This window comes from Trachemys scripta, chromosome 7 (genome assembly GCF_013100865.1).
Source record: "Trachemys scripta elegans isolate TJP31775 chromosome 7, CAS_Tse_1.0, whole genome shotgun sequence".
Lineage (NCBI taxonomy): Eukaryota > Metazoa > Chordata > Testudines > Emydidae > Trachemys > Trachemys scripta.
Genome location: NC_048304.1, coordinates 189,822 through 216,006, shown reverse-complemented (window position 1 = coordinate 216,006; position 26,185 = coordinate 189,822). Strand labels below are relative to the sequence as shown.

Below are 26,185 nucleotides of genomic sequence, written 5' to 3'. Positions count from 1 at the left end.
CCTGCCAGCCACTTGCTGGCTACCAGCAAGTCATCTGGGGCCCACCAGGGCTCTATGGAGAACAGTTTGACTATCTCTGGCTAAGAGGATTTTGCTATCTGAAAGCTGCCTCATTTTCACCCTGGTTTTGCTGGTAGGTGGAGGTTGTCATTATGATGATGCTCCAGCTCTGTCTGGAGGTTGTAAGCAGGAATAAGAACCATGGTGTCACCTCCATCAACACTAGTCCCATATTAAGTTACCTGTTGGCTGTGGTATGAGACAGTATTTTTTCAGCTGTGTAACTTGCACAAGCAACAGCCTTTTCTATCCTGTGATTAACTTGCACAAGCAACAGCAACACCTGGCCTTGGGGTCACCTGGTTTATTTAGCAGGAGAAGCGCTCCTCTGGCACTGGCAGCTTGTTCAGAATGTGGCAGCATGATCTGCTCACTGGCTTGAGTACACGTGACCAAACTAAACCGCCTCAGAGCTCTTTACATTTGATGCCTGTAAAGTGATGGATTAACCTTGGGCTCAATGGTCTTTAAAGCCCTTAGAAGTAGGCCCTGACTGTATCTCAGACTTCCTCTTTGAGACTCTTCCTGACAGGTTGTACCTGGCACCCTCTCCCTATAAGGAATCCCAGTGCCTCATTTCAGGTTGTCAGGTGATGAGGTCTTTGCTACAGAGGAGCTCACTCCCCATTCACATTAGTCTCAGCCTCTTGTCCCCTAAAATGTAACTGATGCCAACAAATGTGTTTTGGCTTTTCTTGAACATTTCCCTCCTTTCCCCTCCCTGTTTTTCAGAGCGTGTTTATTTCAGTCTGATATTTTTATCAAGACTGTATTACATTAGCTGTTTTTGTTGGGAGTGATGAGTGCTAGGGTTCAGGCCTCTTTAAAAATAAACAGCTTCTGTTCAAATTCAATGCCCAAGAGGTGAGTAGGTGGGGAAAATTGCTTTACTTGAGTGTCACTGCTCTTTGGAAGGTGCAAAAGGCAGCTCAGTTCCTGAGGCAGAAGGTATTGATCCAGGTTACCGTGGCTAGGGGGTGTGTGGAAATTACCCCATTCTGATGTCAGTGGCCCAGTGGAAAACCCAATGTCTCATTCCCTGTGGGAGTTTCACAGATACTCTACCTGCTGGAGATTTCATATTCTTGAGCATCTACAGCACAAGGAATTCCTGCAACTGTAACAGTTTCTGCAATATCCTGATGTTTCTGGCCGAGGTTTGAGCCAGCAATAGTGAGTCTAGTGCCACCTTCAACTGGTCCAGACAGGGGATAAACCTGCAAAGATACCCAAGCATGTGTTCATTTCATAGCACCTCAGATGCTGGCAGCCTAATATGGTGCTGGACCCAAAAAAGCCTAAGTTCTGTCCTCTTCCTGGAATGGACATCGGAGACACTTTTTGCTGGCCAAGACTTGTGTCAGGTTCTTTTGCTATAGAGTAGCTGCTCTAACATCATAAGCAGGAAGGGCTACTCCTGGGGGAATTCTGTGCCAAAACATTAAAAATTCTGTGCACAATATTTTTAAAATCTGTAAAATGCCACATATTTTATTTGTCAAAATAATACAATATAATCAACGGGAGCCCCAGATGCCCGGGGCTGACAGCAGGTGGGAGTGCTCAAGGGGAAAATCACAAATTCTGCGTGAAGAAAAAAAATTCTGTGACGAACATTAATTCTGCACAAATTTTGCATTGTACAATGGTGCAGAATTCCAGCAGGAGTAAAGTGCTGTAAATGAGAGACCTAGGATCCATGCCCTCCTCCTTCCCACACTTCGGTCTTATCACTGATCTTCACAAAGGTATAATTCCATTAAATTCCCCTTTAGAACAGCTGTGGCAGCCCATCCTTTTCCTACTCACTGCTGCACTGACTGCTTCTCTGGGGGCTCTGGTGATGAGGAGCGATTATATAAGCTGCTATCTATTACTTGTATTGCAGTAGTGTCCAGAGGCTCTCCCATAGGTTCAGTGCCCCACTGCGCTAGGTGCACAAAAACACAATCAAAAGACAGTTCATGCCCCTAAGAGTATATAGGATAAATAATGACAAGAAGCATCAAGTGGGTATAGCATGTAACTGGAGGGAGGACAAGGTGACAGCAAGGGGGACACAGGGTTACAGACACATACTCTACGGTACTCAGCAAGGGATAGGTCAAAAAGATTTTTTATTTTTTTAATAAACCAGAATTATTATTAACCTCTGCTCCCTCTTCCATCCCTGCCAAGTCACTGTCACTTCACCTTGTGCACCTTCATTATTTCAGTCTCGGCTATCACTATGCTAGTCTATCCCAATCACTGGCTTAGGACAGCAAGGGGATTCCACTCTTTGGACTTCATCCCCAATTCCTGGATCCAGCCGCTTCCTGCATATTGGTTTCAATTGGTCTGAGGTATACATTTGTTTCTTTCATCTTGGCTACTACAGATTGCTTGCACTCTAGCACTTTGTGTCAGGCTCTCTGAACTCTCAGTGCTGAAGAATTAACAGTGGGAGAGGAACCGTTGTTGTTATTTGGACTATCAGTGAGGTTTTTTTTGGCTGCTTTGTGGAACCCCCATTGCCCTTGAGTGCAGTACAATAAAGAGTACTGGTTACTCACTGAATAAATGAGTGGTGCAGGACATATGTCCGCTATCTCTTCTGTGCAGGATCCTCGGAAGATGCAGCTGGGCCGCTCCCCTCCACACCACACACAGTTATACTTGGAGTCAGCCGTTTGGCAGCGGCTGCAATCAGAGTGTCCCATGGAGCAGTTATAGAGAGTTACTGCAGAGGAATGACATTCAAAAGGGCATATATGAAAATCCCAACAATGCACAGAATGACCCCAGCAACCAAGCATCTGGCATCAACACACAAAATAACAACAACTCAGAGCCTGTAACATCCAGGCTTAAGGGCTGCCCCTGATTTCCCAGTGATGGGACTATTGTAGGACACACTGAACACCAACAGTCTCAATTTAAATTTTTCCAGCTACCCCTTGTCCCATTTCCTAAATCCCTCTTTTGCTAGTGAGGTGTCACTCTCCTACCATAGAGATCCACAGCGCTGTCCACTCGGAGGTGTTGCTTCCTCTGCACAAACACCACAGCATTGAATTCAAGTTGAGGTGCCAAGTAACTATACTGCAAAGAGACCAGAATGTCAGGGTATCAAAGGGACCAAATGAGGCCATTAACTAACTGGGTGAATAAACAGAAGTGCCTCAGTGCTTCACACAGTAGTTTAACACACGTTGCAGCAAATAACTTGCCTCTTTCATTAAGAGACAAAGGACCTGACTCTCAAAGATGGGCAGGGTAATTGCACTTGTAAATGTGTGCATGCAAATGGCTATTTGTGTGCCTAACTGAACACCTGCAGATGCACACGCCCAATTGCATGTTAACATGTGTTATTTGTGCAAAAAACTCACTCCAGCTGAGACATCTTATGACAGAATGAGTATGACTCACCTCTCTGTGAACCTGGTCAGTGTTCCCACATGAACCAAAGTGATGAAAGCATTGATTAAGTAGCAGGTGATTACCAAATCAACAAGGGGATTCAGCGCGTTAGCTGAGGATGTTTGAAAGAGACAGCAAGAGATGGGGAGGGCTGGAAGGAAGGGCCAGAGAAGCTTAAGATCTCAGACAACTGTGATCTCTTCCTCTCCACCCCGCTCCGTGCCTTGGTAGTAGGGAAAGACTTGGGGGAAAGCTTTGTGCTGTGGGGAACAAACACTTTTAAAGTACATTGTAAATAAAACACAGAACTTGTCACCAGCGTGCATGAGGATTCTTTGCAGTAAGGAATCCAGTGTGAGGGAACCCCACCCTATGAGAACTGGGGGGCTTGTCTGAAATCTTCTGTGCTGGGCAGTGGAACAGCAAAAGGAGTTTCAGAATCTTTCAAGCATTTCAGCAGACCCAGCAACAAGCAAAACAGTCCTTGTTATCCTGACAGGTGGAATAACAACAGAACCTACAACAATTTATTGCACAGCGGGCGCAGGTGGAGCAACAGCTCATGGAGAAGCTGGTGAATCCCATGGCAGGGAGCGATAACCGGGCGGTGGGCACAAGACTGTGCAAAATGGGCCCAACGGATAACCCTGATGCCTTTTTGTTGACACTCGAGAGGGTGGCATGAGGAGCGGGCTGGGAGAAGGGAGTATGGGCCCGCCAATTAGCTCCCTACATTTGGGAGAGGCACAAGCTGCCTACGTGGCACTGAGTGTTGCACAAGCAGCTGACTATGATATAGTAAAAGCAGCCGTATAAGGTGGCTCCAAGGTGAACTCTCGAATATCAGATACCCGGCGGGCTGACGTGACCACGACCAAGAACGCGACCATCCAGGAGAGGAGAAGGAGAGAGCAGGAAGCCAAAGGCTCGAAGGGGGGGACCCGTGAGCTGTCACAGCATCAGATGCAAGTCCCACAGAGGAACAGGATCTCTGATGTGCGGGTAGAGACACTCCAGGCCCTTGAGGAATCTGGCTGTGATATCTTGAGAGAAAACCGACCTGCCCTCGAGCGGTGGGTGGAAGACTGAGATGGCTGCTAGATGGACCTTGATGGATGAGAGCAACATGCCCTGAAGCCTGAGGTGCAGGAGGTAGTCTAGAATGATCTGCAATGGGCCTCGCTCGGGACAAACCCCCTTATTCGCCATCCAGCAGGTGAATAGCTTTCATTTGGCCAGGTAGGTCACCCTAGTGGAGGGTTTTTACTGCCCAACAGGACTCATTGGACCTCAGACGAGCACTGCCGCTCTTGTGCGTTTAGCCACACAGCAGCCAAGCCATCAGATGAAGCGCTGCCAGGTTTCGATGCAGGAGACTGCTGTGGTTCTGGGACAACAGGTCCGCCCTGAGCGGCATCCGGAACTGGGTCGCCACTGAGAGATCCAGCAGAGTGCTGAACCAGTGTTGGTGCGGCCACGCCAGCGCTGAGGATGACCTTCACCCTGTCCTGCTTGATTTTCATGAGGACTCTGCGCAGCAACGGCACTGGAGAGAAGGTGTACATCAGAGCCCCGACCATGGGAGCAGGAAGGCGTCTGACAGGGATCCCCTGTCCCTGCCCTGGAATGAGCAGAAGACGTGGCATTTCCTGTTCTTCCTGAACACGAATAGGTCCACCTGGGGAGTTCCCCACCTGTGGAAGATAGAACTGACCACCTCCAGGTGAAGGGACCACTCGTGGCGAGAGGAGAATGTTCTGCTGAGGTGGTCCGCCCAAGCGTTCCTAGCCCCTGGGAGGTGAACGGCCACGAGGTGGATGTCGTGCTGCAGGCAGAAATCCCTGATGTTGATGTGCAGAGACTGACTGTGACTGGACAAACAGCCTTGAGTACTAAGATCACCCAGGTGGGCTCCCCAACCCAGGTCCGAAGAGTCAGAGACAAGAGGCACTGACAAGACTGGGGCCGTGAAGGAGACTCCCTCCAGCACCGATGCGGGATCTTGCCACCAGGTAAGGGATGACAGTATGCTGTCCGTCACCCTGATCACCTGGTCCATACTGTGCCATTTGGGGACATAAACCAATGCCAGCCATGCCTGTAGGGGCCTGAGGCGGAGTCTTGTATGCCAGACCACGTAAGTGCATACTGCCATGTGACCCAACAGTCTCAGGCACGTGTGAGCAGTGGTGAGTGGTTGGGCATGCAGAGATGAGATGAGATGAGGTCCACCATGGCATGGAACCAACTTTCAGGGAGAAAGGCTCTGGCTTGAGTGGAGTCGAGTATCGCCCCAATGAATTCTATATGTTGCACTGGGGTGAAGGTCGACTTTTTGTCATTTATTAATAGGCCCAGATAGTGGCTGGTGGAACAAACCAGATTGGGATGCCTCCGCGCCTGATCCAAGGACTGGCCCCTTATCAACAAGTCATCGAGGTACGGGTAGATCTGGACTCCCCAGATCTACTCATGTAGAGTGTTTGTGAACACTTTCAGGGCAGACGAGAGACCAAAGGGCAATGCCATGAACTGGAAATGGTACTGGCCCAACATGAAACAAAGGAAACACCGGTTTCCCGGGAATATAGAAATACGGAAGTATGCGTCCATTAAATCAAGGGCAGCGTACCACTCTGCCGGATGCAAGGAGGGAATGACGGAGGCCAGGGAGACCATACGAAAACTTTTTGAGAGACTTGCTGAGGCGGCGCAGGTCTAAGATCGGTCTGAGACCCCCTTTTTGCCTTCAGAATGAGGCAGTAAAGGGAGTAAAACCCTCTTCCTTCTATGTCTTGTAGAACCTCTTCCACTGCCCCTAGGCTCATGAGGTTTTCAACCTCCTGAACGAGGAGTTGCTCGTGAGAAGGGTCCCTGAAGAGGGACTGGGAAGGGGGATGGATGGGTTAGTCGGCTACAAACTGCAGGATATAACCCAATGAGACTGTGTCAAGCACCCAGCAGTCCGAGGTGATATGGGACCAGGCCAACCAGGAAAGGTGGAAGCGGTTGAGGAAGATGGGGAGCGGATCTGGTGCAGTAACTGGGGCATCATCCTCGGGCGCACTCTCAGAATGACTTCTGCTGACTACCTTGATACCTGGAAGGAACGGGCTGAGCAAGTGAAGGAGACGACGACTGGTGGCATCGCTTAAAACCCATTTTTGTCCTCCTTTTTTTAGGAGCTGGAACGAGGGGTACCCCAAGACCTTGTGGAGGCAGCAGGGGGCGGAACAGCTTCCTGGCCTGCTGAGGAGTATGAAGACCTAAGGAGCGGAGGTGGCCCGGGAATCTTTAAGGCCGTGGAGCCTAGCATCGCTACCCCTTCCTGCTTCTCCACGTGGGCACCAATGATACTGCCAAGAATGACCTTGAGCGGATCACTGCAGACTACGTGGCTCTTGGAAGAAGGATAAAGGAGTTTGAGGCGCAAGTGGTGTTCTCGTCCATCCTTCCTGTGCAAGGAAAAGGCCGGGGTAGAGACCTTCGAATCGTGGAAGTCAATGAATGGCTACGCAGGTGGTGTTGGAGAGAAGGCTTTGGATTCTTCGACCATGGGATGGTGTTCCAAGAAGAAGGAGTGCTAGGCAGAGACGGGCTCCACCTAACGAAGAGAGGGAAGAGCATCTTCGCCAGCAGGCTGGCTAACCTAGTGAGGAGGGCTTTAAACTAGGTTCACCGGGGGAAGGAGACCAAAGCCCTGAGGTAAGTGGGGAAATGGGATCCTGGGAGGAAGCACAAGCAGGAGAGCGCAAGAGGGGAGGACTCCTGTCTCATGCTGAGAAAGAGGGACGATCGATGAGTTATCTTAAGTGCCTATACACAAATGCAAGAAGCCTGGGAAACAAGCAGGGAGAACTGGAAGTCCTGGCACAGTCAGGGAACTATGATGTGATTGGAATAACAGAGACTTGGTGGGATAACTCACATGACTGGAGTACTGTCATGGATGGATATAAACTGTTCAGGAAGGACAGGCAGGGCAGAAAAGGTGGGGGAGTTGCGTTGTATGTAAGAGAGGAGTATGACTGCTCAGAGCTCCGGTATGAAACTGCAGAAAAACCTGAGAGTCTCTGGATAAAGTTGAGAAGTGTGAGCAACAAGGGTGATGTCGTGGTTGGAGTCTGCTATAGACCACCAGACCAGGGGGATGAGGTGGACGAGGCTTTCTTCTGGCAACTAGCAGAAGTTGCTAGATCGCAGGCCCTGGTTCTCATGGGAGACTTTAATCACCCTGATATCTGCTGGGAGAGCAATACAGCGGTGCACAGGCAATCCAGGAAATTTTTGGATAGTGTAGGGGACAATTTCCTGGTGCAAGTGCTGGAGGAACCAACTAGGGGCAAAGCTTTTCTTGACCTGCTACTCACAAACAGAGAAGAACTAGTAGGGGAAGCAAAAGTGGATGGGAATCTGGGAGGCAGTGACCATGAGATGGTCGAGTTCAGGATCCTGACACAAGGAAGAAAGGAGAGCAGCAGAATTCGGACCCTGGACTTCAGAAAAGCAGACTTTGACTCCCTCAGGGAACAGATGGGCAGGATCCCCTGGGAGAATAACATGAAGGGCAAAGGGGTCCAGGAGAGCTGGCTGTATTTTAAAGAATCTTTATTGAGGTTGCAGGAACAAACCATCCCGATGTGTAGAAAGAATAGTAAATATGGCAGGCGACCAGCTTGGCTAAACAGCGAAATCCTTGCTGATCTTAAACGCAAAAAAGAAGCTTACAAGAAGTGGAAGATTGGACAAATGACCAGGGAGGAGTATAAAAATATTGCTCAGGCGTGCAGGAGTGAAATCAGGAAGGCCAAATCACACTTGGAGTTGCAGTTAGCAAGAGATGTTAAGAGTAACAAGAAGGGTTTCTTCAGGTATGTTAGCAACAAGAAGAAAATCAAGGAAAGTGTGGGCCCCTTACTGAATGAGGGAGGCAACCTAGTGACCGAGGATGTGGAAAAAGCTAATGTACTCAATGATTTTTTTGCCTCTGTCTTCACGAACAAGGTCAGCTCCCAGATTGCTGCACTGGGCAGTACAGTATGGGGAGAAGGTGACCAACCCTCTGTGGAGAAAGAAGTGGTTCGGGACTATTTAGAAAAACTGGACGTGCACAAGTCCATGGGGCCGGATGCGCTGCATCCGAGGGTGCTAAAGGAGTTGGCGGGTGAGATTGCAGAGCCATTAGCCATTATTTTTGAAAACTCATGGCGATCGGGGGAGGTCCCAGATGACTGGAAAAAGGCTAATGTAGTGCCCATCTTTAAAAAAGGGAAGAAGGAGGATCCGGGGAACTACAGGCCAGTCAGCCTCACCTCAGTCCCTGGAAAAATCATGGAGCAGGTCCTCAAGGAATCAATTATGAAACATTTAGAGGAGAGGAAAGTGATCAGGAACAGTCAGCATGGATTCACCAAGGGGAAGTCGTGCCTAACTAACCTAATTGCCTTCTATGATGAGATAACTGGCTCTGTGGATGAGGGGAAAGCAGTGAATGTGTTATTCCTTGACTTTAGCAAAGCTTTTGATACCGTCTCCCACAGTATTCTTGCCGCCAAGTTAAAGAAGTATGGGCTGGATGAATGGACTGTAAGGTGGATAGAAAGCTGGCTAGATCGTCGGGCTCAACGGGTAGTGATCAATGGCTCCATGTCTAGTTGGCAGCCGGTTTCAAGCGGAGTGCCCCAAGGGTCGGTCCTGGGGCCGGTTTTGTTTAATATCTTTATTAATGATCTGGAGGATGGTGTGGACTGCACTCTCAGCAAGTTTGCAGATGACACTAAACTAGGAGGCGTGGTAGATACACTAGAGGGTAGGGATCGGATACAGAGGGACCTAGACAAATTAGAAGATTGGGCCGAAAAAAACCTGATGAGGTTCAACAAGGACAAGTGCAGAGTCCTGCACTTAGGACGGAAAAATCCCATGCACTGCTACAGACTAGGGACCGAATGGCTAGGTAGCAGTTCTGCAGAAAAGGACCTAGGGGTCACAGTGGACGAGAAGCTGGATATGAGTCAACAGTGTGCTCTTGTTGCCAAGAAGGCTAACGGCATTTTGGGCTGTATAAGTAGGGGCATTGCCAGCAGATCGAGGGACGTGATCGTTCCCCTTTATTCGACATTGGTGAGGCCTCATCTGGAATACTGTGTCCAGTTTTGGGCCCCACACTACAAGAAGGATGTGGAAAAATTGGAAAGAGTCCAGCGGAGGGCAACAAAAATGATTAGGGGTCTGGAGCACATGACTTATGAGGAGAGGCTGAGGGAACTGGGATTGTTTAGTCTCCAGAAGAGAAGAATGAGGGGGGATTTGATAGCAGCCTTCAACTACCTGAAGGGGGGTTCCAAAGAGGATGGAGCTCGGCTGTTCTCAGTGGTGGCAGACGACAGAACAAGGAGCAATGGTCTCAAGTTGCAGTGGGGGAGGTCCAGGTTGGATATCAGGAAAAACTATTTCACTAGGAGGGTGGTGAAACACTGGAATGCGTTACCTAGGGAGGTGGTGGAGTCTCCTTCCTTGGAGGTTTTTAAGGCCCGGCTTGACAAAGCCCTGGCTGGGATGATTTAGCTGGGAATTGGTCCTGCTTTGAGCAGGGGGTTGGACTAGATGACCTCTTGAGATCCCTTCCAACTCTGATATTCTATGATTCTATGATCAGTTAGCTCCGAAAAGAGCCCCGTTCCCTCAAAAGGGAGGTCCTGGAGGGTATACTGCATCTCCTGGGATAGCCTGGAAGTCTGTAACCAGGAGCTATGCCTCATGGCTATGGCAGAGGCAACCACCCTGGACGCCGAGTACTTGGCGTCTCAGGCCATCGGGAGGACACCCCGGGCTACCGCCATGCCCTCATCTATCAGAGTGGCGAACTCCTGTGCCTGATCCTGTGGGAGGCTCGCTTTGAACTTGCTGACTGAGTCCCACAGGTTGAAATTGTACCTGCCAAGTAGTGCCTGATGGTTAGAGACCCTGAATTGGAAGCTCACTGTGGAATAAATCTTTCTGCCAAATAACTCTATAGTCTCTTGGCATCTTTATTTTTGGGGATGCCACTCACCTGGCCCTTTAGTTGATGGCAGACATGACCAGGGACCCCACAGGAGGATGCGTGTATAGATATTCAACCCCCTGGGCGGGGACATCGTACTTCTTTTCCATCTTTTTGGACGTGGGCAGAATGGAAGATGGGGTCTGCCATACCGACTTAGCGATCTTCAGGACCCCTTGGTGAACAGGCAATGTGACCCAGGCTGGGGCAGAGGAGGGAATGGAAGATGGGGTCTGCCATACCGACTTAGCGATCTTCAGGACCCCTTGGTGAACAGGCAATGTGACCCAGGCTGGGGCAGAGGAGGGAATGACATTGAAGAGGTCATCGAGCTCCTCAGCTAGCTCCTCGACCTCCAAGTTCACGTGGGCCGCCACCCTTTTATGGAGGGCTTGGTGCTCCCTGATGTCATCAGAGGAGCAGCTAGTTTGTGAGGGCCCCGCCACTGCCTCATCTGGGGACGATGAGGATGACTGCACCACCGAAGGCTGGGGGGCGTCCCCTTGCTGCATTGGGAGCTGCTCCATGGTCCCCGGGTCCTCCCTCGAGGTCACCGCTTCAGATTGGGCCCCTTGCTCCAACACCGGTGCCAGCTGTGCCAGGGGTAGCTTGTCCAATGTCGCCTGGGAGGAGCGGTGGGAGTATGGTGCCGGCGTTACAGGCACCCATGGTGGGTTCCAGTATTGCAACTGGGCGGGCCATTGCCCCTGATCCCATGCTGGTGCCACGGGCGCTTTGGCGGGCTCCCATTTGGGAGACTATTTGTCCTGAACAGGGGAAGGGCTAAACTGTCCCTCCAACCCAGACCACTGTTCTTCTGGGGACCAGGACGGGGCCGTGGAAGCCTGAGTCTGTCGACTGACTCTTGTCAGCAACCGGTACGGGGAAGGCGAGTGCCAGTTCCTGCCCAAAGAATGGTACCGTAGCCCTGGCGACCGGTGCCGCGACTAGGAACGGTCTCGCGTCTGAGGAGACCGACACCTAGGCGACCTGCAAGGCGATGGTGACTGGCACCTTGGTGATCTCTGGTAGGAGGACTGTCAGTACCGAGAATACAGGGATTGCCATCGCGACTCTGGAGTCCCATGTCTTGTAAGCGGAGACCGTGGCGTCGTAGACCTGGGCCTCCTGGCCGGAGACCAGGGCTGCAGTACTGGGGTCCTTGGCTGTGGCAAAAGGGAATGACACCTGCAGTCCAGGGACCGGGGGCATTCCACTGCCTTTAGGGGCAGTCCCATCATCAGCTTGGTTGTCTGAGCTGGTGACCTGGCAATCTACCATGTGGCCAGGCATCTGCGGTGCTGGTTGGCCTAAGTGTTCTTTGGCTGCCAGGCCCGCCTTGGGCACAAATGGCCCTGCGATGGGCCAGGACCCCCTACTGCTCCTCAGAGCCAGAGGTAGCTCCCTGGCTGGACTAGGTGGTCTGACCAAGCGGTACCCCCGAGAGCCTCCATTGCGGGCACGAGGCCTAGCTCAGGTCCTTTGCGCAGTGCCTGCAGACCAGGCGACTTAGACCACTTCTTCGGTACTGGCGAGGGGGAACGGTGCCGGCTGGATCCCAGTGCCAGCGGTGCACGGTGTACCGACGCTGAAGTACCGGGTGTGGAGTCCGAGTGCGAGGGCTCCGATGCTGGGCACAGAACAGCCTCCATAAGGAGGGCCCTTAATCGAATGTCCCGCTCTTTTTGAGTTTGGGGATGAAAATTTTTACAGATCCGGCACTTGTCTTTTCGATGGGACTCCCCCAGGCACTTCAGACAACTCTCGTGAGGGTCGCTGATGGGCATTGGCTGGCTGCATTCAGAACAAGTCTTAAAGGCTGGTGAGCGGGACATGCCCCACTCCGGGACTCTAACTACTAAACTACTAGCAATAATCACACCTCAGATTAGCTAACTAATCACTGACTAAATAACAAAGGAGAACGATATGAACAGTGAAGAACCGCTAATGCTCTTGCTAAGCAAGACCAGGCGCTCCAACCAACTGTCACAGGCGATAAGAGGGAACTGAGAGGGCGTAGGGCCAGTGGTGCCTGATATACTGCCGCATGAGCGCAGCAGTCCAGAGAGCATCACAGCCAGCCTATGGATACTGCTAAGGCAAAAGTCTCCGACAACTGTGCACGTGGGCACACATACCTAGAATGGAATCAACACGAGCAAGCACTTGAAGGCGGCCACCGATGAGGCTTGCACCCTAGTCGAGTGGGAGGTTACAACTGCCGGTGGAGGCACTTTCGCCTGATCATAGTAAAATTGGATGCAGACAGTGATCCAGGATGAAATTCTCTGGGTAGACACCGGACGACCTTTCATCCTACCTGCCACCAGGACGAACAGCTGCATTGACTTACAGAACAGTTTGGTCCTTTCGATGTAAAAGGCTACCGAGTGCAATCTATGTTCCTTCTCAGACTTGTGAGGCTTTGGGAAAAAGATTGGCAAGAATATGTCCTGACTTGCGTGAAACTGCAAAACAACCTTGGGCAGGAAAGCTGGGTGCGGCCACAGCTGGACCTTGTCCTCAAAAAACACCATATAGGGCGGCTCCAAATTAAGTGCCCTAATCTCAAAGACCCTATGGGCAGATGTTATTGCCACCAGGAACGCCACCTTGCAGGAGAACAGAAAAAGGGAACCGGAAGCTAATGGCTGGAAGGGGGGCCCCCCACGAGCCGTGCCAGCACTAGATTCAGGTCCCAAGCAAGGACAGGGTCCCAGACATGAGGATAGAGTCACTTCAGACTTTTTAGAAACTGGATCATCATGTTGTGGGTGAAGACCGACCTGCCCTGAAATGGAGGGTGAAAGGCTGATACAGCAGCCAAGTGGATCTTAATTTATGAAAGGGACAAGCCCTGGAGATGGAGATGTAGAAGGTCGTCCAAAGTCAACTGAAGTGAGGCCTGCTTTGGCCTAATACCCTGGTCCGAGGCCCAGCACATGAACCATTTCCATTTGGCCAGGTAGGCTGCCCTGGTGTAGGGCTTTCTGCTGCCCAACAAGACCTGTTGGACACAGGCCAAGCACTCCTCCTCTGTGCATTCAGCCATGCAGCTGCTAAGTCATCAGGTGCAGCGCTGCCAGGTTCGGGTGCAGGAGACTGGCGTAGTTCTGGGACAGCAGATCCGACCAGAGAGGCAGCTACAGCGGGGTGTCACTGAGAAGTCCAGCAGCATGCCGAACCAATGTTGGCGAGGCCAAGCCGGGGCTATCAGGATCACCTTCACCCTGTCCTGTTTGATCTTCATGAAGACTCTGGATTAATGGCACTGCTGGGAAGGCATACATCAGAGCCCCCAACCATCGGAGTAAGAAGGCGTCTGACAAAGAGCCCCTGTCGATCCCCCAAACCGAACAGAACACGTGGCATTTCCAGTTCTAGCAAGTCATGAACAAGTCCACTCAGGGAGATCCCCACTTTTGGAAGATCACACTGACCACCTCAGGGATGCACTCCCATGTAGCTCCGGGGTACTCGGTGCTGGGTCATGCTTCTTCGACTTCTTTTTAGGCACCAATGAAGGGGAGAGGTGCTGGGTAAAGCCCAGTGCCGGGGGTGCACTACACACCAAGGCTGAAGTACCAGGAGTCGACTCCGTCTGGGATGGCTCCGAGGCTGGGCGGAGAGTGGCCTCCATGAGGATGGGCCTCAAATGGATGTTGCACTCTTTCTGTGTTCTGGGATGAAAGTTCTTATAGATGCAACACTTCTCTTTTACATGTTATTCTCTAAAACATTTCAGGCAGCTGCTATGGGGGCCACTAACAGGCAAAGGCCTGTTGCAGTCGGCGCAGGGCTTAAAACCCAGAAACCAGGGCATTTCCCCCCGCCTGGGGCAAAGTCCCCACTGGGACCCTAACTTACTAACTACAGTGCTTAACAACTACTTCACTAGCTAACTACTGTAAACAAACTATTTACAACACTAAAATGTGAAGCAAAGGAGAAAAACTAGTGATCGCTTGCTAGGCAAGGGAAAGGTGCTCCGACCAACCACCACGGGCGGTAAGAAGGAAATGAGAGGGCATAGGGCCGGTGGTGCCAAATATACCGACACATGAGCGCACACTCCAGAGGGTGCCACAGCCGACCCTATGAATACCACTAAGGCAGAAATCTCCAACAACTATGCAAGTGGGCGTGCACAAACCTAGAATGGTGTGCATGAGCAAGCACTTGAAGCATCCATGATCTTTACCCCCAACCTCCTCACCATAACATCCTCGCCTAGCCTTCTATGACAACCACAGGAGTCAAATGACCCCAAGTCCCCACCCAAAGCCATTACCATGTTTCAACCCTCTAGGCCTCTCAAAGGCAATCAGAGAAGCTGCTATAGCAGTTGGGTGCCCAGACAGGGACCTCTAGGGACAGCTGCATGTGCCATCCACTCCAGGCTATTTACAAATCCTCTCCACATGCCACATAGCAGCACACACCCTCCTCACCCCCCTCCTCCCCCCCCTCCCCACCCCCCTCCAATCTCTCATCCGGGTAGAAACAGCCCACAATCTCTGGGCCAATCTCCCTCTCTCTCCTGTTGCAAAGGCCAGGCGTAATACATTAATGTTATCTATAACTCTAGCACCTTCAGCAGGCTGGGATTGTACATGCTACATATCTCATGCTTGCATCTATCTTACTTTCTGTTATTTTGGTTTTCTCCCAGAGGCTTTCTGCAAAGGAGCTGTCCCCAATTCCAGAAGAGCCCACAAACAGGTAAACAAAGCACTGCTAGTGGGAGTGATAGAGTACTAAATGAAAGGGCAATGGAGCTAATCTTTTGGATATCATAGGAATGGTAGTGAGATATGTTACAGGGATGACATTGTTCTCTGCCACAATCATGGCATTATCACTGTACTATGGCACAGATAAAACTAACCTTCTGCTAGCTGAAGACTTAATTATTATTACTTATCTTACAGCAGCCTCAGGGAACAGGGCCCTGTTGTGCCAGGCACCGTACAAACACAGAACAGAAAGATGGTCTCTGCTCCAAAGAGCTCACAATTTAAGTAGTTTTTAGTCTTCTCTCTAGTCAGACTAAGAGGATCATCAACAAAAACCTGGATGAGATTGGATTAGTGGGAAGTCTGAATAGCTTCTGCCATCTCAAATACTTACCTGGTGTAGCTGACATGTGATGTAGCAGAGTGATCGGTTTGCTTCCTCACCCTCAACATAAGCATCCATCACCACTGTTCTCCCCTCCACAATCAGGACACACTCATAGTCCCATTGCTGATCCTACAGCCAGGAAGAGAGAGACAGCTTCACCAATATCCACTCACACGACCAAACCAACAAACAGAGACTTTCAAGCACACACACCTATGCTCCCCCATAAAACTTCTCCTGTTCCCATCTCAGAGCCCTTTTCCATACCACTCCCTACGCATGCAACATGCTCCTTGGTCTCATTTGCCATGCCACCTTTCTCCTGCATTCTAGTCCCTCCTATACTCTCCCTTCTTCATGATCCCCACATGAGAGGAATCAAATCAAGACCACAAACAAATTAATTCCCAGAAGACATACACTGTATGCTGGGAAGAGGAGAGGGTTCCTATCAAAAGACTTCAGCCCAGAAGCAGGGGGATTAGAGGGGGAAAAAAAACACTAGAGAAAGAATTAGAAAAATGAGCCAGGGTATGTGTCAGTCACCAACCATGCTTGTATGTACAATATACACTTCAACAGAGAAAGGTAACAATTAGTCTGTAACTGAAAGAAATAGGCCACATGCCCTGAAACCTATCAGGTTCCAGCTGTAGTTTGTACATAAATCTATCAAGCACTATCATTCCAGAGAGGTTATTGAAGTAGTCTTCAAACTTTGGAGACAAATATGATTTTCACCTGTGACTGTAAATGCAGCCCAAAGGAACCAGAGTTTTTGAGGATCTGTAAGGCTTAATTTTAACTCTGTTGTAGAAGCTTCAGATGTGGAATAGCCACACGGACATTTTACTACATCAGGAGAAGGGGACAGGGCAATGAAAAATGGAAGAACTGCGCTCAGCTTTTGAGGTTTAAAATGGAATGAAAAGGGACTCAGCAGGGACCCACCCTGGATACGCAGTCCCCACATGCTTCAGCGAGGTGCCCTTAAATTTGACGTATCTAGGAACCGAGGTGCCAGAGGCTGCCCACAGGGTGCCTTTCTCCAAGCAAACCTCTTCTCAGTGGGAAGCAACAGGCACATACCTGATACAGATGGAAGTTTTTCCCCAGCAGGGTTATCTTCTGCTCCACGTTGACTGGGAGCAGAGAGGATCCCTGAATGCCCTGCACACAGGGACAGGCTCCAGGACCCCAGCTAAACTCCTCATTCTGAAAAACAAACACCCATAGAGAGCACCCCCGGCACAGGGAATTGAACTTGACTGCAACAATTAACACAGGCAAATACAGGAATGAAGTTTCATCCTAACAGAAGGGGAAGCTGGGCTCACTGGGTACGTTTATACTTGGAGCTGATTGCCAGCAAGCCTAGACATACTCACACTCATTGAGTTATCATGCTGAGAACTACAGTAGAGCTGGGGTAGGCCAGGCAGTGGTGAGTGGCAGCATGGACTAGCCATGCCAAGTACATAGCAACAGGCTCAGACGGGTTTGTACTAAGCATGGCTAGCCCATAGCCTCCTTGGTACTACCCATGCTACTGCAGCTACACTTCTCTTTTTAGCAACCTAGCTCAATGACAGCTACAGCGAGTATGTGTATGCAGGCTGGGAATCACACCTCTAGCTCATAGTGTAGACCCAGCCATTTACTACAGGGGTAAGGAGAGCAATATAAGACCCCAAGACAGTGAGCAGGAGAAAGTAGACACCCTAGGAATGGTGTACCAGGAAACCCGTCACTTGGGCACTGTGCAGCTTCCAGGTAAATGGCCACGCTACAACAACAAAACCCCTTCCTTTCTCAGGCTGCCATTTCCCACTCTGAACACATCACCATCCTTTGGCTCCTCCTTCTCCTCCAGGAGACCCCATCTTCCTTCCTGTGACGTAATGTCTCCCAGTTTGGTGACCTGCATCTGAATTTCAAAGTAGACCATGGTTCTAAAGGTAGGTCTGAGAGCTGCATCAGAGACTCACCAACTCCAAAAATCCAGGGGCATCATATTGATAGTCAAAATCAGGGTGAAGAATTCTGGGGAAATCAGGGGCATCCCTCTCTGAAGAGTCTCCATCGCCTGAGAGAAGAGTGGAAGCAGAGAAGGGTGACGTATCATTCTCGGTTTGCAGTGAATCCATCCAATCCTCTATGTCCTTGAGCTCTGTGCCTTCCCCAAGTAGCCAGTCAGGAAGGACTGAAGATGGGACCTCAGAGGGAGGCAGTTCTGTCTTTAGGTCTCCTGGGAAATCAGCAGAGGAGGCGGGGGCACTAGAAGTTTGGTTGGGGGTGAAAGGAGATGGGATGGCAGATGTGGGTGCCTCAGAGGTTGGTAAAGTAGTAGTGGGAGGCCACGTGGAATTTGTGATGTCAGGGGGAGGGGTTAATGCTGCCACAACTGGCTGCAGAGTATTGAAGGCAGCAGTGGTGGGTGGATCAGTAAACCACACTTCTGGGGCTGTGGCTAGTTCAGAGGTAGGCCGAGCTGTATGGTCTGCAGTCTCTGCTGGGCTAGTAGTGACAGATGCCACAGTAGGATTTATGGCAAGGCTGGTAGTAGTGGGCTCGGCTGTTAGGGGTAGCACCGTAGATTCAGTGGTGATCTTGAGAAAGGTGAGAATGGCTGTAGTTGGAGTTGATGCATGTGTGTGGCTAAAGGTCCCTGTGGGATGAGCAGTCATGGCAGAGACTGCAGGCAGAGTGGTGGGGACTGACTCTGTGATGGGAGTGTGGGTAACCACCATAGTGACGGGGGGAGTGATGGGTTTGGTGGCTACAGTCAGCGTGTTGGTGGAGGTCATGGTGGTGGAAGCAGCTGAAGAAAGAAATGGACTTGAGGTTGGAATTTGTGTCTGAAGGGAGCCATTGAGATGGGGGTAGAGAGAGAGAGAATCACAGAGTGAGCATGAAAACAGCAACATGTGAGAGAAAGACACAAGCAAAAAACAACAGTCAGTCGGATTCCATGTCAAAAGGGAATTCCCAGGAGGCCATTTGACCCTTCTGAGATTTCTACTGAGAGAGAGATGAGCCTCTCACACCAGTTGGCTTCGCTGAGCACAGGGAATAAAGGCTAACACTGCACATCCTAGAGAGAGATTCTGAGGGCCTGAAACTCTCAGAGTATGAAGGATTAACTCAATTATCAGCTTCTCCTCTTGTACAGCTTCATCCACCCTTCCCCACACCAACAGACTCCTGTCCCTCCCAGCTGGTGCTCCCTGCTCATCTTCTTCACCCTGCAACGTGCCCCAGCCTGACACACTTCTCCCCAGGCCAACTCTCTCTTGCTCCCTACCTGCCTCCCTACTATCCGTTCCCTGATGGTTTCCTCCCAGACTCCTGATGCCTCATAGCTTCCCCAGATCCCTTACATCAGGATCGCAGGCTGGGCATGAGGGAGGGTTTCTGGATGAGTTATGACTCACTCTGAATAAGAGGCCCATCCTGCCTCACTGCCCTGCTGCTGGAAACCTTTCCTCAGCCCCCACCCCACAATACCTGAGAAAACTCTACAAAGCAGCCAGGCTCTGAGGGTTCAGGAGCCCCTCTTTAGTATCAGAAGGGGACACATAACTCCTCTTGACACTCTCAGCCCACAGCAGCAAGATGGCTGCCATCTTAATCTGAGTAAAAACATAATCTTTCTGGACTTCAGTGGCATTCTTTGCAGATGGGATCTATGCACGAGACAAACCCTCTCATTGTAGATAATGGTCCCCTCTTCACAAGTTGCTTTGTGGGTGCAGAGGTGTTGGTGGATACACCAGTTACATCCCCAGTGACTGCTCACACATCCCTGACACCTGAAACAAGAGTACAAGATTAGCCTCTGAGGAGGTCCAGTAGACAGATAGGAATGGCCAAAGCCTTTAGACAGGGAACCAACATGTACTCACGGTGCTGACTTCCACTGCAAGGCCACTGCGGCACAGTCATAGAAAGAGAAATCCACAGAAGCAATGAAGACATTATGGAAACGCACCACTAGCTTTATAGTTATGTGCTCTGAAAAGGGAAATAAATATTGCACCTCTAAAATACTGGAGCTGTGACAGGTCTCCATTCTGCAGTATTATTAGACAGACAGACATATGGTACGCTTTATAGAGGTACACACTGTCTCCATAGTTTAGTTGGGAAGCGAGCCTCCCAGCATAAGTCCGATTTTCATCCTCCCTTCTATATATATATGATTTCCATTGGTTTGGTTTGCCCATGCAACCTTAACTCTGCCCTCTTTCATAAATATCCCAACATGCCCCATTCACACATATACCATTCCTCCGCCAACCATGACTGAAATGTACATGTTTTTCACCTCCTTTACAACCCATTCACTCTCACCCACAGGACAAATGGACAGAAAGGAAAAAAATACGGTCGCCCACACCACCTTCCGTCTACCCTCTTTGAGCAATGCTTCAATGAGCACATACTCACAGTGGCCCTTGACACTTTACGATTCAGGGGTTCCAGACCTGGTGAACACTGACACTTAGCGAGCTCCCCAGAAACAATACCATGTGTGTACAATTTAAGAACCATGTGACAGATTTTAAAATTCCCTTATATTTACTCACAGGATACCAACTCAACCTACACTTTCACTTAACCATCATTAAAGCATTAGAATTCTCTCATATTCTACCTCGCCACAGACATTCTGACAAACTTCGCTGTTCCTTCTCCTGATGATTTTGTTTACCAGTCACTTTATACTTCATTTATGGAAAATGTTGAACTGACCTGTTCCTGTTTTCAAAGCTGGTGCTTGGCTGGGATCTGGGGAGGGACACACGATGCCTGACTCTGTCAGAACTGCTGGACTCTCGTAGTCTTCAAAGTAACATGAATAGGCTTCTTCCTCATGCAAGGATGGTAAATCCAAGATAGTGAGGAAAATCTGCCAATCAAATATTAATATAAATCCATAATTTGTCCCTGCATAATCCACATTTTTCTAGTTAATATAATTCTGTTTTCCTAATCTCTAATTTTTAGAGACACAGAAACAAGTAATTGATCCATCCATCCACTGTCTTTCTAAGATGGCTCCCACTATTGTATCTAATCTCATTCTCCTTGCTGCCATTTTCAATGCCTTTTCCCACTCCTTAATGTCCTTCCTGTAAGCAAGCACCCAGTTCTCTAGATGGAAAGTGGGTTCCCACCAGCTTTTGGCACATTGACAGAATTCTCATCCATGAGACACCTCAGTTTCCCATTGGCTCTTCTAGCAGAGGTCAGACACTGGGATGATAATTTTAACTTTCTTTCATTATCCTTTTAATAATCATCAGCACCATGAAGCTTTAGAAATCTATAAGCATGCTTACACATGCCAAGCCAAGGACAGACTTTGCAGTAGCAGCACAAGGCAAGTAAGAACCCCCAAAATGTATCACTCTCATAATAATATATGCATAGACATCTGACTTGACAAAGTCGTGATGGAACCCATTCCTCCTGGGGCCACCATGACACATACGTGCCCTGAGTAAGGCACACTCTGGATGAACTTCAAAGCTCAGTGATTCAGCTTCCACCGAAGTCAATAGGAGATTTTCTCATTTACACCAGAATGGAAGGTGGCCGACCGTCTGCAAACATGAAAGGAGAAAGCCACCATTTGATCACAGGGGGTATGTTTTCCAAGTACAATGTCACTGCTCACATTTCTCTTTTCTTCTCTGCTGATATTAGCTGGGCTTAGTGACTGAATGGATAAACATTGCTGTGTAGAATTAAAACTCCAGAGCCACTGCTCACTCACTATGGATCTGGAACACTCAGAGCGACGACTGCACCTAAAGAAAAAGATTTAGGAAACCATCAGCATGCTCTCCAAAACTGAGGAGGGGATGCATTCTTTGGCTACAATATTGCTGTGAGCAGGACTCTCCCCAGCAAGAGTGGTAGGGAAACCAAACACACCAGCTACAGTAGTGACAACAAGCTAAGGCATGTAGCCTCAATAGCCCCAACAGTGCTATGGGAATCCAAATTTGGGCATGAATGGAAATCTTGGCCACACTGGGTACATTAGATACAGCACAACTTCATTTTGTAAATTATATTTACAGTTTACAGCTGAGTAAACCTGGCCACTAAGATTAAAGGTGGAGGTGAAAAACCTGAGAGGAATAAGGGACATAACAGAGGGTTATGAACTGAACAGTGTGGCACTGCATAGACAGAAACAGAGAAAAGGATAGCCAAGTGGAAGTAGAACCATGTTTGATGAGAGCTGGAGTTCACAGCATTGCTGGCTCCACTACCAAGGACTGGAACAGAGTGTTGAAGGCTGAATGAGGAGAGAGGATGAGCCAGTAGCAGCAGAAAGGAGAAGGCTGTTAGCTGCATGGAACAGACTAGTTTCCTTGCTGTGGTCAGTGAAACCCAGACTGAGATCCACTGGGAAGAATACAGTGCATGGTGACTGAAGAGAAGCGCAGAACTGAGTGAAATGCAGTGGCTCCAATTTGCAGGAACTGGAAGGTGCCAGAGAAAAAGCAGTTGTTGACTAATGGTGGCATTTCAGGGAGGTAGTGTGGGGAGACAGAATCAGATGATAGAAGGATGAGGGATTAAAGAATGAATGAACTCAGAGGAGATGTATGTACCACATGCAGCAGCTAAAAGTATTCCAAGTAGGGCTATACAAGTCTAAATGCATGTTGCACAAGATCATGTAAATGTACGAATAGAAGAGTTAACATCATCGCATACTGTACCTTATTGGCATTTTCCAGTAAAACTGATAGAACTAAACAAAAGAAAATTAACTAGCTAATCCCAAATAATCATTTCTCTGAAGAGCCTTGTTGAGGAAGTGATCAGAGATCTTACCGTCCCTGGAGAACACACCAGCCACAGTATGGATCTTTCAGTGTCAAACACGATTCACAATCCAAGTACTGTGAACATTCTAATATGGGAACCTTTACCACCTGCCAGAGAAAGACAAATTAATCTAGTGAAATTCCAGCTGAAAACCCAGCAGCTCCACCCACAAGTCCTACAACTTCTGCTCATTCAACATCCTGTTAGCTAGTTTCAGATGATTCTGGTAAAGAAATAGGAGCCAAATGTTATGTTCAAAAGTGGCTGTTTCCCATATTAGTAGAAGAGAAATTTGTCCCATTGGATGGTGTTGGCTGCTACAAAAATGCCAAGGCAGAGCTAAGACACAGGTGCTGCTATTATATAAACTACTAGTAATACAATCTTTTTCAAAGGCGGAAAACTCTGGTATTGTGAAAAGGTCAGATTTTAATGTCACAGAAAGACTGATGCACAATAGATTCCATCCCTCTTTTCTCACAGAAGTTGTTGCAGTACACAGTTATGCAATGGATCCTTGATGACACCCTGCAGTATGTGCTTCAGTTCAGTTCCCAATAAATATTATAGTGGACTGCCTGGTTTAGTATAGTTAAGGTATAGGCCAGCTGTTTGTTTAAACCTCAATTCTTCTAAGTGCTCTAAAATCTACATAGTTACTCAGATTGCCTTGAAATTTGATATGGCTCATCGGGCACTGGTCAGGGTGTTCCAAATTTGTAGTCATTTTGACCAAGGGGTTCCCAAAATACAATCCCCCCAAAAAGTATTTTCTTAATGTTGACATATTTTTGCCCAGACCTAGGGTTCAAACCATGGCTCTGATCCTGATACAAGGCTCTCACTCACTTGAGGGTTTCCCCCAAAGAGTGCATGGCACCCACTAGCCTTCTAGGGGAGCAAAATTCAGAATGCTATTAGCTGAAGAGCTTGGCTCCTAATTTACCCTCATGCCTAATGCTCACAAGCAAATCATATTACACTGAACATGCAAAGATAGAGAAGCCAAGAGAGTTTGTAGTTTAGGAAGTTTAATGGTACCTAGATAGCTCATGGGGATAAGCAGACGACTTAGATACTAAACTGTGCCCAGCTAATGACACTTCAAATCCCCGGTAGAGCAAACATCTGGAAAAGGTCTGAGCTGGAAGGGCTACATGTTGCACGAAATGGTAGGGGAGAGGTTGGAGAAGAAAAGAAACACTCCCGTCTTCTCTCATGCATGTAAATTTACTAAGCCCATGTAATAAAGCTCTCAAGGTTTTGGGACATATAGACGATTTCTGAAATTTCTCTCACTGGCTCTGTTAACAACTACACACTTAAATACATGATCATTATCCCCATTCCACTATCACAAAATGTACAGGAGAGAGAGAGGAGCACTTAGGAATCACAGAGTAATGGTGTTGAGAGACTCCTGCACTGCAACTATTGCTGGCTCTGGCAGTGGCCTGCTGAGTGATCTTGGGCAAGTCTCTTCACCTCCCTGACATTTTCCTTAATCAACCAGTGTTGTAGCCAACATGGAGGAATTCTACATTAGATCTTGACAGATAAAGAAGGTCTGATCACAGAACTAAAATTAATGATAATTTAGGTACACGTGATCATGATTTGATCATATTTCTAATGTGGACCATTATAATAAAGTCCAGACCAGTGATATAAATATATACTTAGTGCTTTAAAAATACCAATTTCACAAAGCTGAAAACATTTATCAGCCAAATCTGCTGGGAGGAAGAATTCAATCAGAAAAATATAAGTGATCATCCAAAATTGTTTAAGATCACGTTCACAGATGTCCAAAAAGCCACAATCCCACAGCTGAGGAAGAAGGGTTAAAAATCTGACCTGGTTTAGGGGGGAAGTGAAGGCAGCTATAAAAAAAACTGAAAAAGATCTATATTTAATGGAAGAGAGGGGAAGTTGATAGTAATGAATATAAATCAGAAGCTAGGAATTGTAGAAAATTGATAAGAGAAGCAAAGGGACACAAGGAGACATCTATGGCTAACAGAATTAAGGACAATAAGGAGGCGCTTTTTAAGTAGGTTAGGAACAAAAAGTATCCTAACAACGGTATTGGTCCACTAATAGATGGAAATGGTAGAATTATCATAAACAACACAGAAAAGACAGATGTCTTCAATAAATATTTCTGTTTTATATTTGGGAAGAAAATAGATGATGTAGTCATATCATATGATAACACACTTTCTATTCCACTAGTATTTCAGGAGAATATTAAACAGCAACTACTAAAGTTAGATATTATAAAATCAGTTGGTCCAGATAATCTGCATCCAAGAGTTTCAAAAGAGCTGGCTCAGGAGCTTGCTGGGCCGTTAATGTTGATTTCAATAAGTCTTGGAATACTGGGGAAGTTCCAGAAGATTAGAAGAAAGCTACTTTAAAAAGGATAAATGGGATGACCCAAGTAATTGTAGGCCTGTCAGTCAGACATCAACTTCGGCAAGATAGCAGAGCGGCTGATATGGGACTCGATTAATAAAGAATTAAAGGAGGTTAATATATTTAATGCCAATCAATATGAGTTTATGGAAAACAGATCCTGTTAAACTAATTTGATTTTTTTTTGATGATATTACAAGTTTGATTGATAAAAGTAATAGTGCAGATGTAATATCCGGAGACTTCTGTAAGTCATTTGACTTAGTAGGCATGACATTTTAAAACCTGAATGATACAAAATTAATATGGCACACATTAGATGGATTAAAAACTGGCTATCTGACAGGTCTCAAAAATTAACTGTAATGGGGAATCATTATTGAATGAGTGTGTTTCTAGTGGAGTCCCATAGAGATCAGTTCTTGGACCTATGCTATTTAAAGTTTGCAGATGACACAGAAATTGGGGGAGTGGTAAATAATGAAGAGGACAGGTCACTGACTCAGAGTGCTCTGGACTGCTTGGTAAACTGGGCACAGGTAAACAATGTGCATTTTAATATGGCTAAATGTAAATGTTTATATCTAGGAACAAAGAATATAGGCCATACTTACTGGATGGGGGACTCTATACTGAGAAGCAGTGACTCTGAAAACGATTTGAGGATTGGTGGATAATCAGTTGAATATGAGCTCCCAGTGTGACACTGTGGCCAAAAGAGCTAATGCAATTCTGGGATACACAAATGGGGGAATCTCAAGTATAAGGTGTAAAGAGGTTATTTGACCTCTGTGTTTGGCACTTGTGTGACCGCTGCTGGAATACTGTGTTCAGTTCTGCTGCCACAATTCAGGAAGGATGTTGATAAACTGGAGAGGGTTCAGAGAAGAGCCATGAGAATGATTAAAGGATTAGAAAACATGACTCAAGGAGCTCTAGTTATTTAGCTTACCAAAGAGAAGGTTAAAGGGGAACGTGATCACAGTCTATAAGGACCTACATGGGGAACAAATATTTAACAATCTGCTCTTCAATCTAGCACAGAAAGGTGTAACGCAATCCAATACCTGGAAGTTGAAGATAGACAAATTCAGACTGGAAATAAAACGTAAATTTGTAATAACGAGAGTAACTAACCACTGGACAAGTTACCAAGGATCACAGTAGATTCTCCATCACTGACAATTTTAAAATCAAGAGTGGATGTTTCTCTAAAACCTATGCTTTAGGAAATATTTTGGGGGAATCTATGGCTTGTGTTATACAGAAGTCAAACTA

At 48.0% G+C, this 26,185-nt stretch overlaps 1 protein-coding gene across 12 annotated transcripts in view; it reads right to left on the bottom strand.

The window, feature by feature from the left end:
- The window catches only part of PLXNB1 (plexin B1), a 211,514-nt gene that overhangs the window by 60,045 nt on the left and 125,284 nt on the right, over window positions 1–26,185 (bottom strand). For 11 of the 12 annotated variants that reach the window (XR_004646473.1, XM_034775817.1, XM_034775826.1 and 8 more), the window contains 11 exons: window positions 22,496–22,596; window positions 21,321–21,453; window positions 20,393–20,549; window positions 19,543–19,651; window positions 19,341–19,449; window positions 17,626–18,495; window positions 16,727–16,852; window positions 15,644–15,766; window positions 3,051–3,144; window positions 2,616–2,782; window positions 1,126–1,277 (listed from right to left, as the gene is read on the bottom strand). Coding sequence is in view for 11 of the 12 variants with exons in the window: in XM_034775817.1 (XP_034631708.1) it covers window positions 1,126–1,277; window positions 2,616–2,782; window positions 3,051–3,144; window positions 15,644–15,766; window positions 16,727–16,852; window positions 17,626–18,495; window positions 19,341–19,449; window positions 19,543–19,651; window positions 20,393–20,549; window positions 21,321–21,453; window positions 22,496–22,596 (2,141 nt within the window). In the remaining variant the exon portion in view is untranslated. The remainder of the gene's footprint in view (window positions 1–1,125; window positions 1,278–2,615; window positions 2,783–3,050; window positions 3,145–15,643; window positions 15,767–16,726; window positions 16,853–17,625; window positions 18,496–19,340; window positions 19,450–19,542; window positions 19,652–20,392; window positions 20,550–21,320; window positions 21,454–22,495; window positions 22,597–26,185) is intronic. The other variant, XM_034775825.1, reaches the window with a different exon arrangement.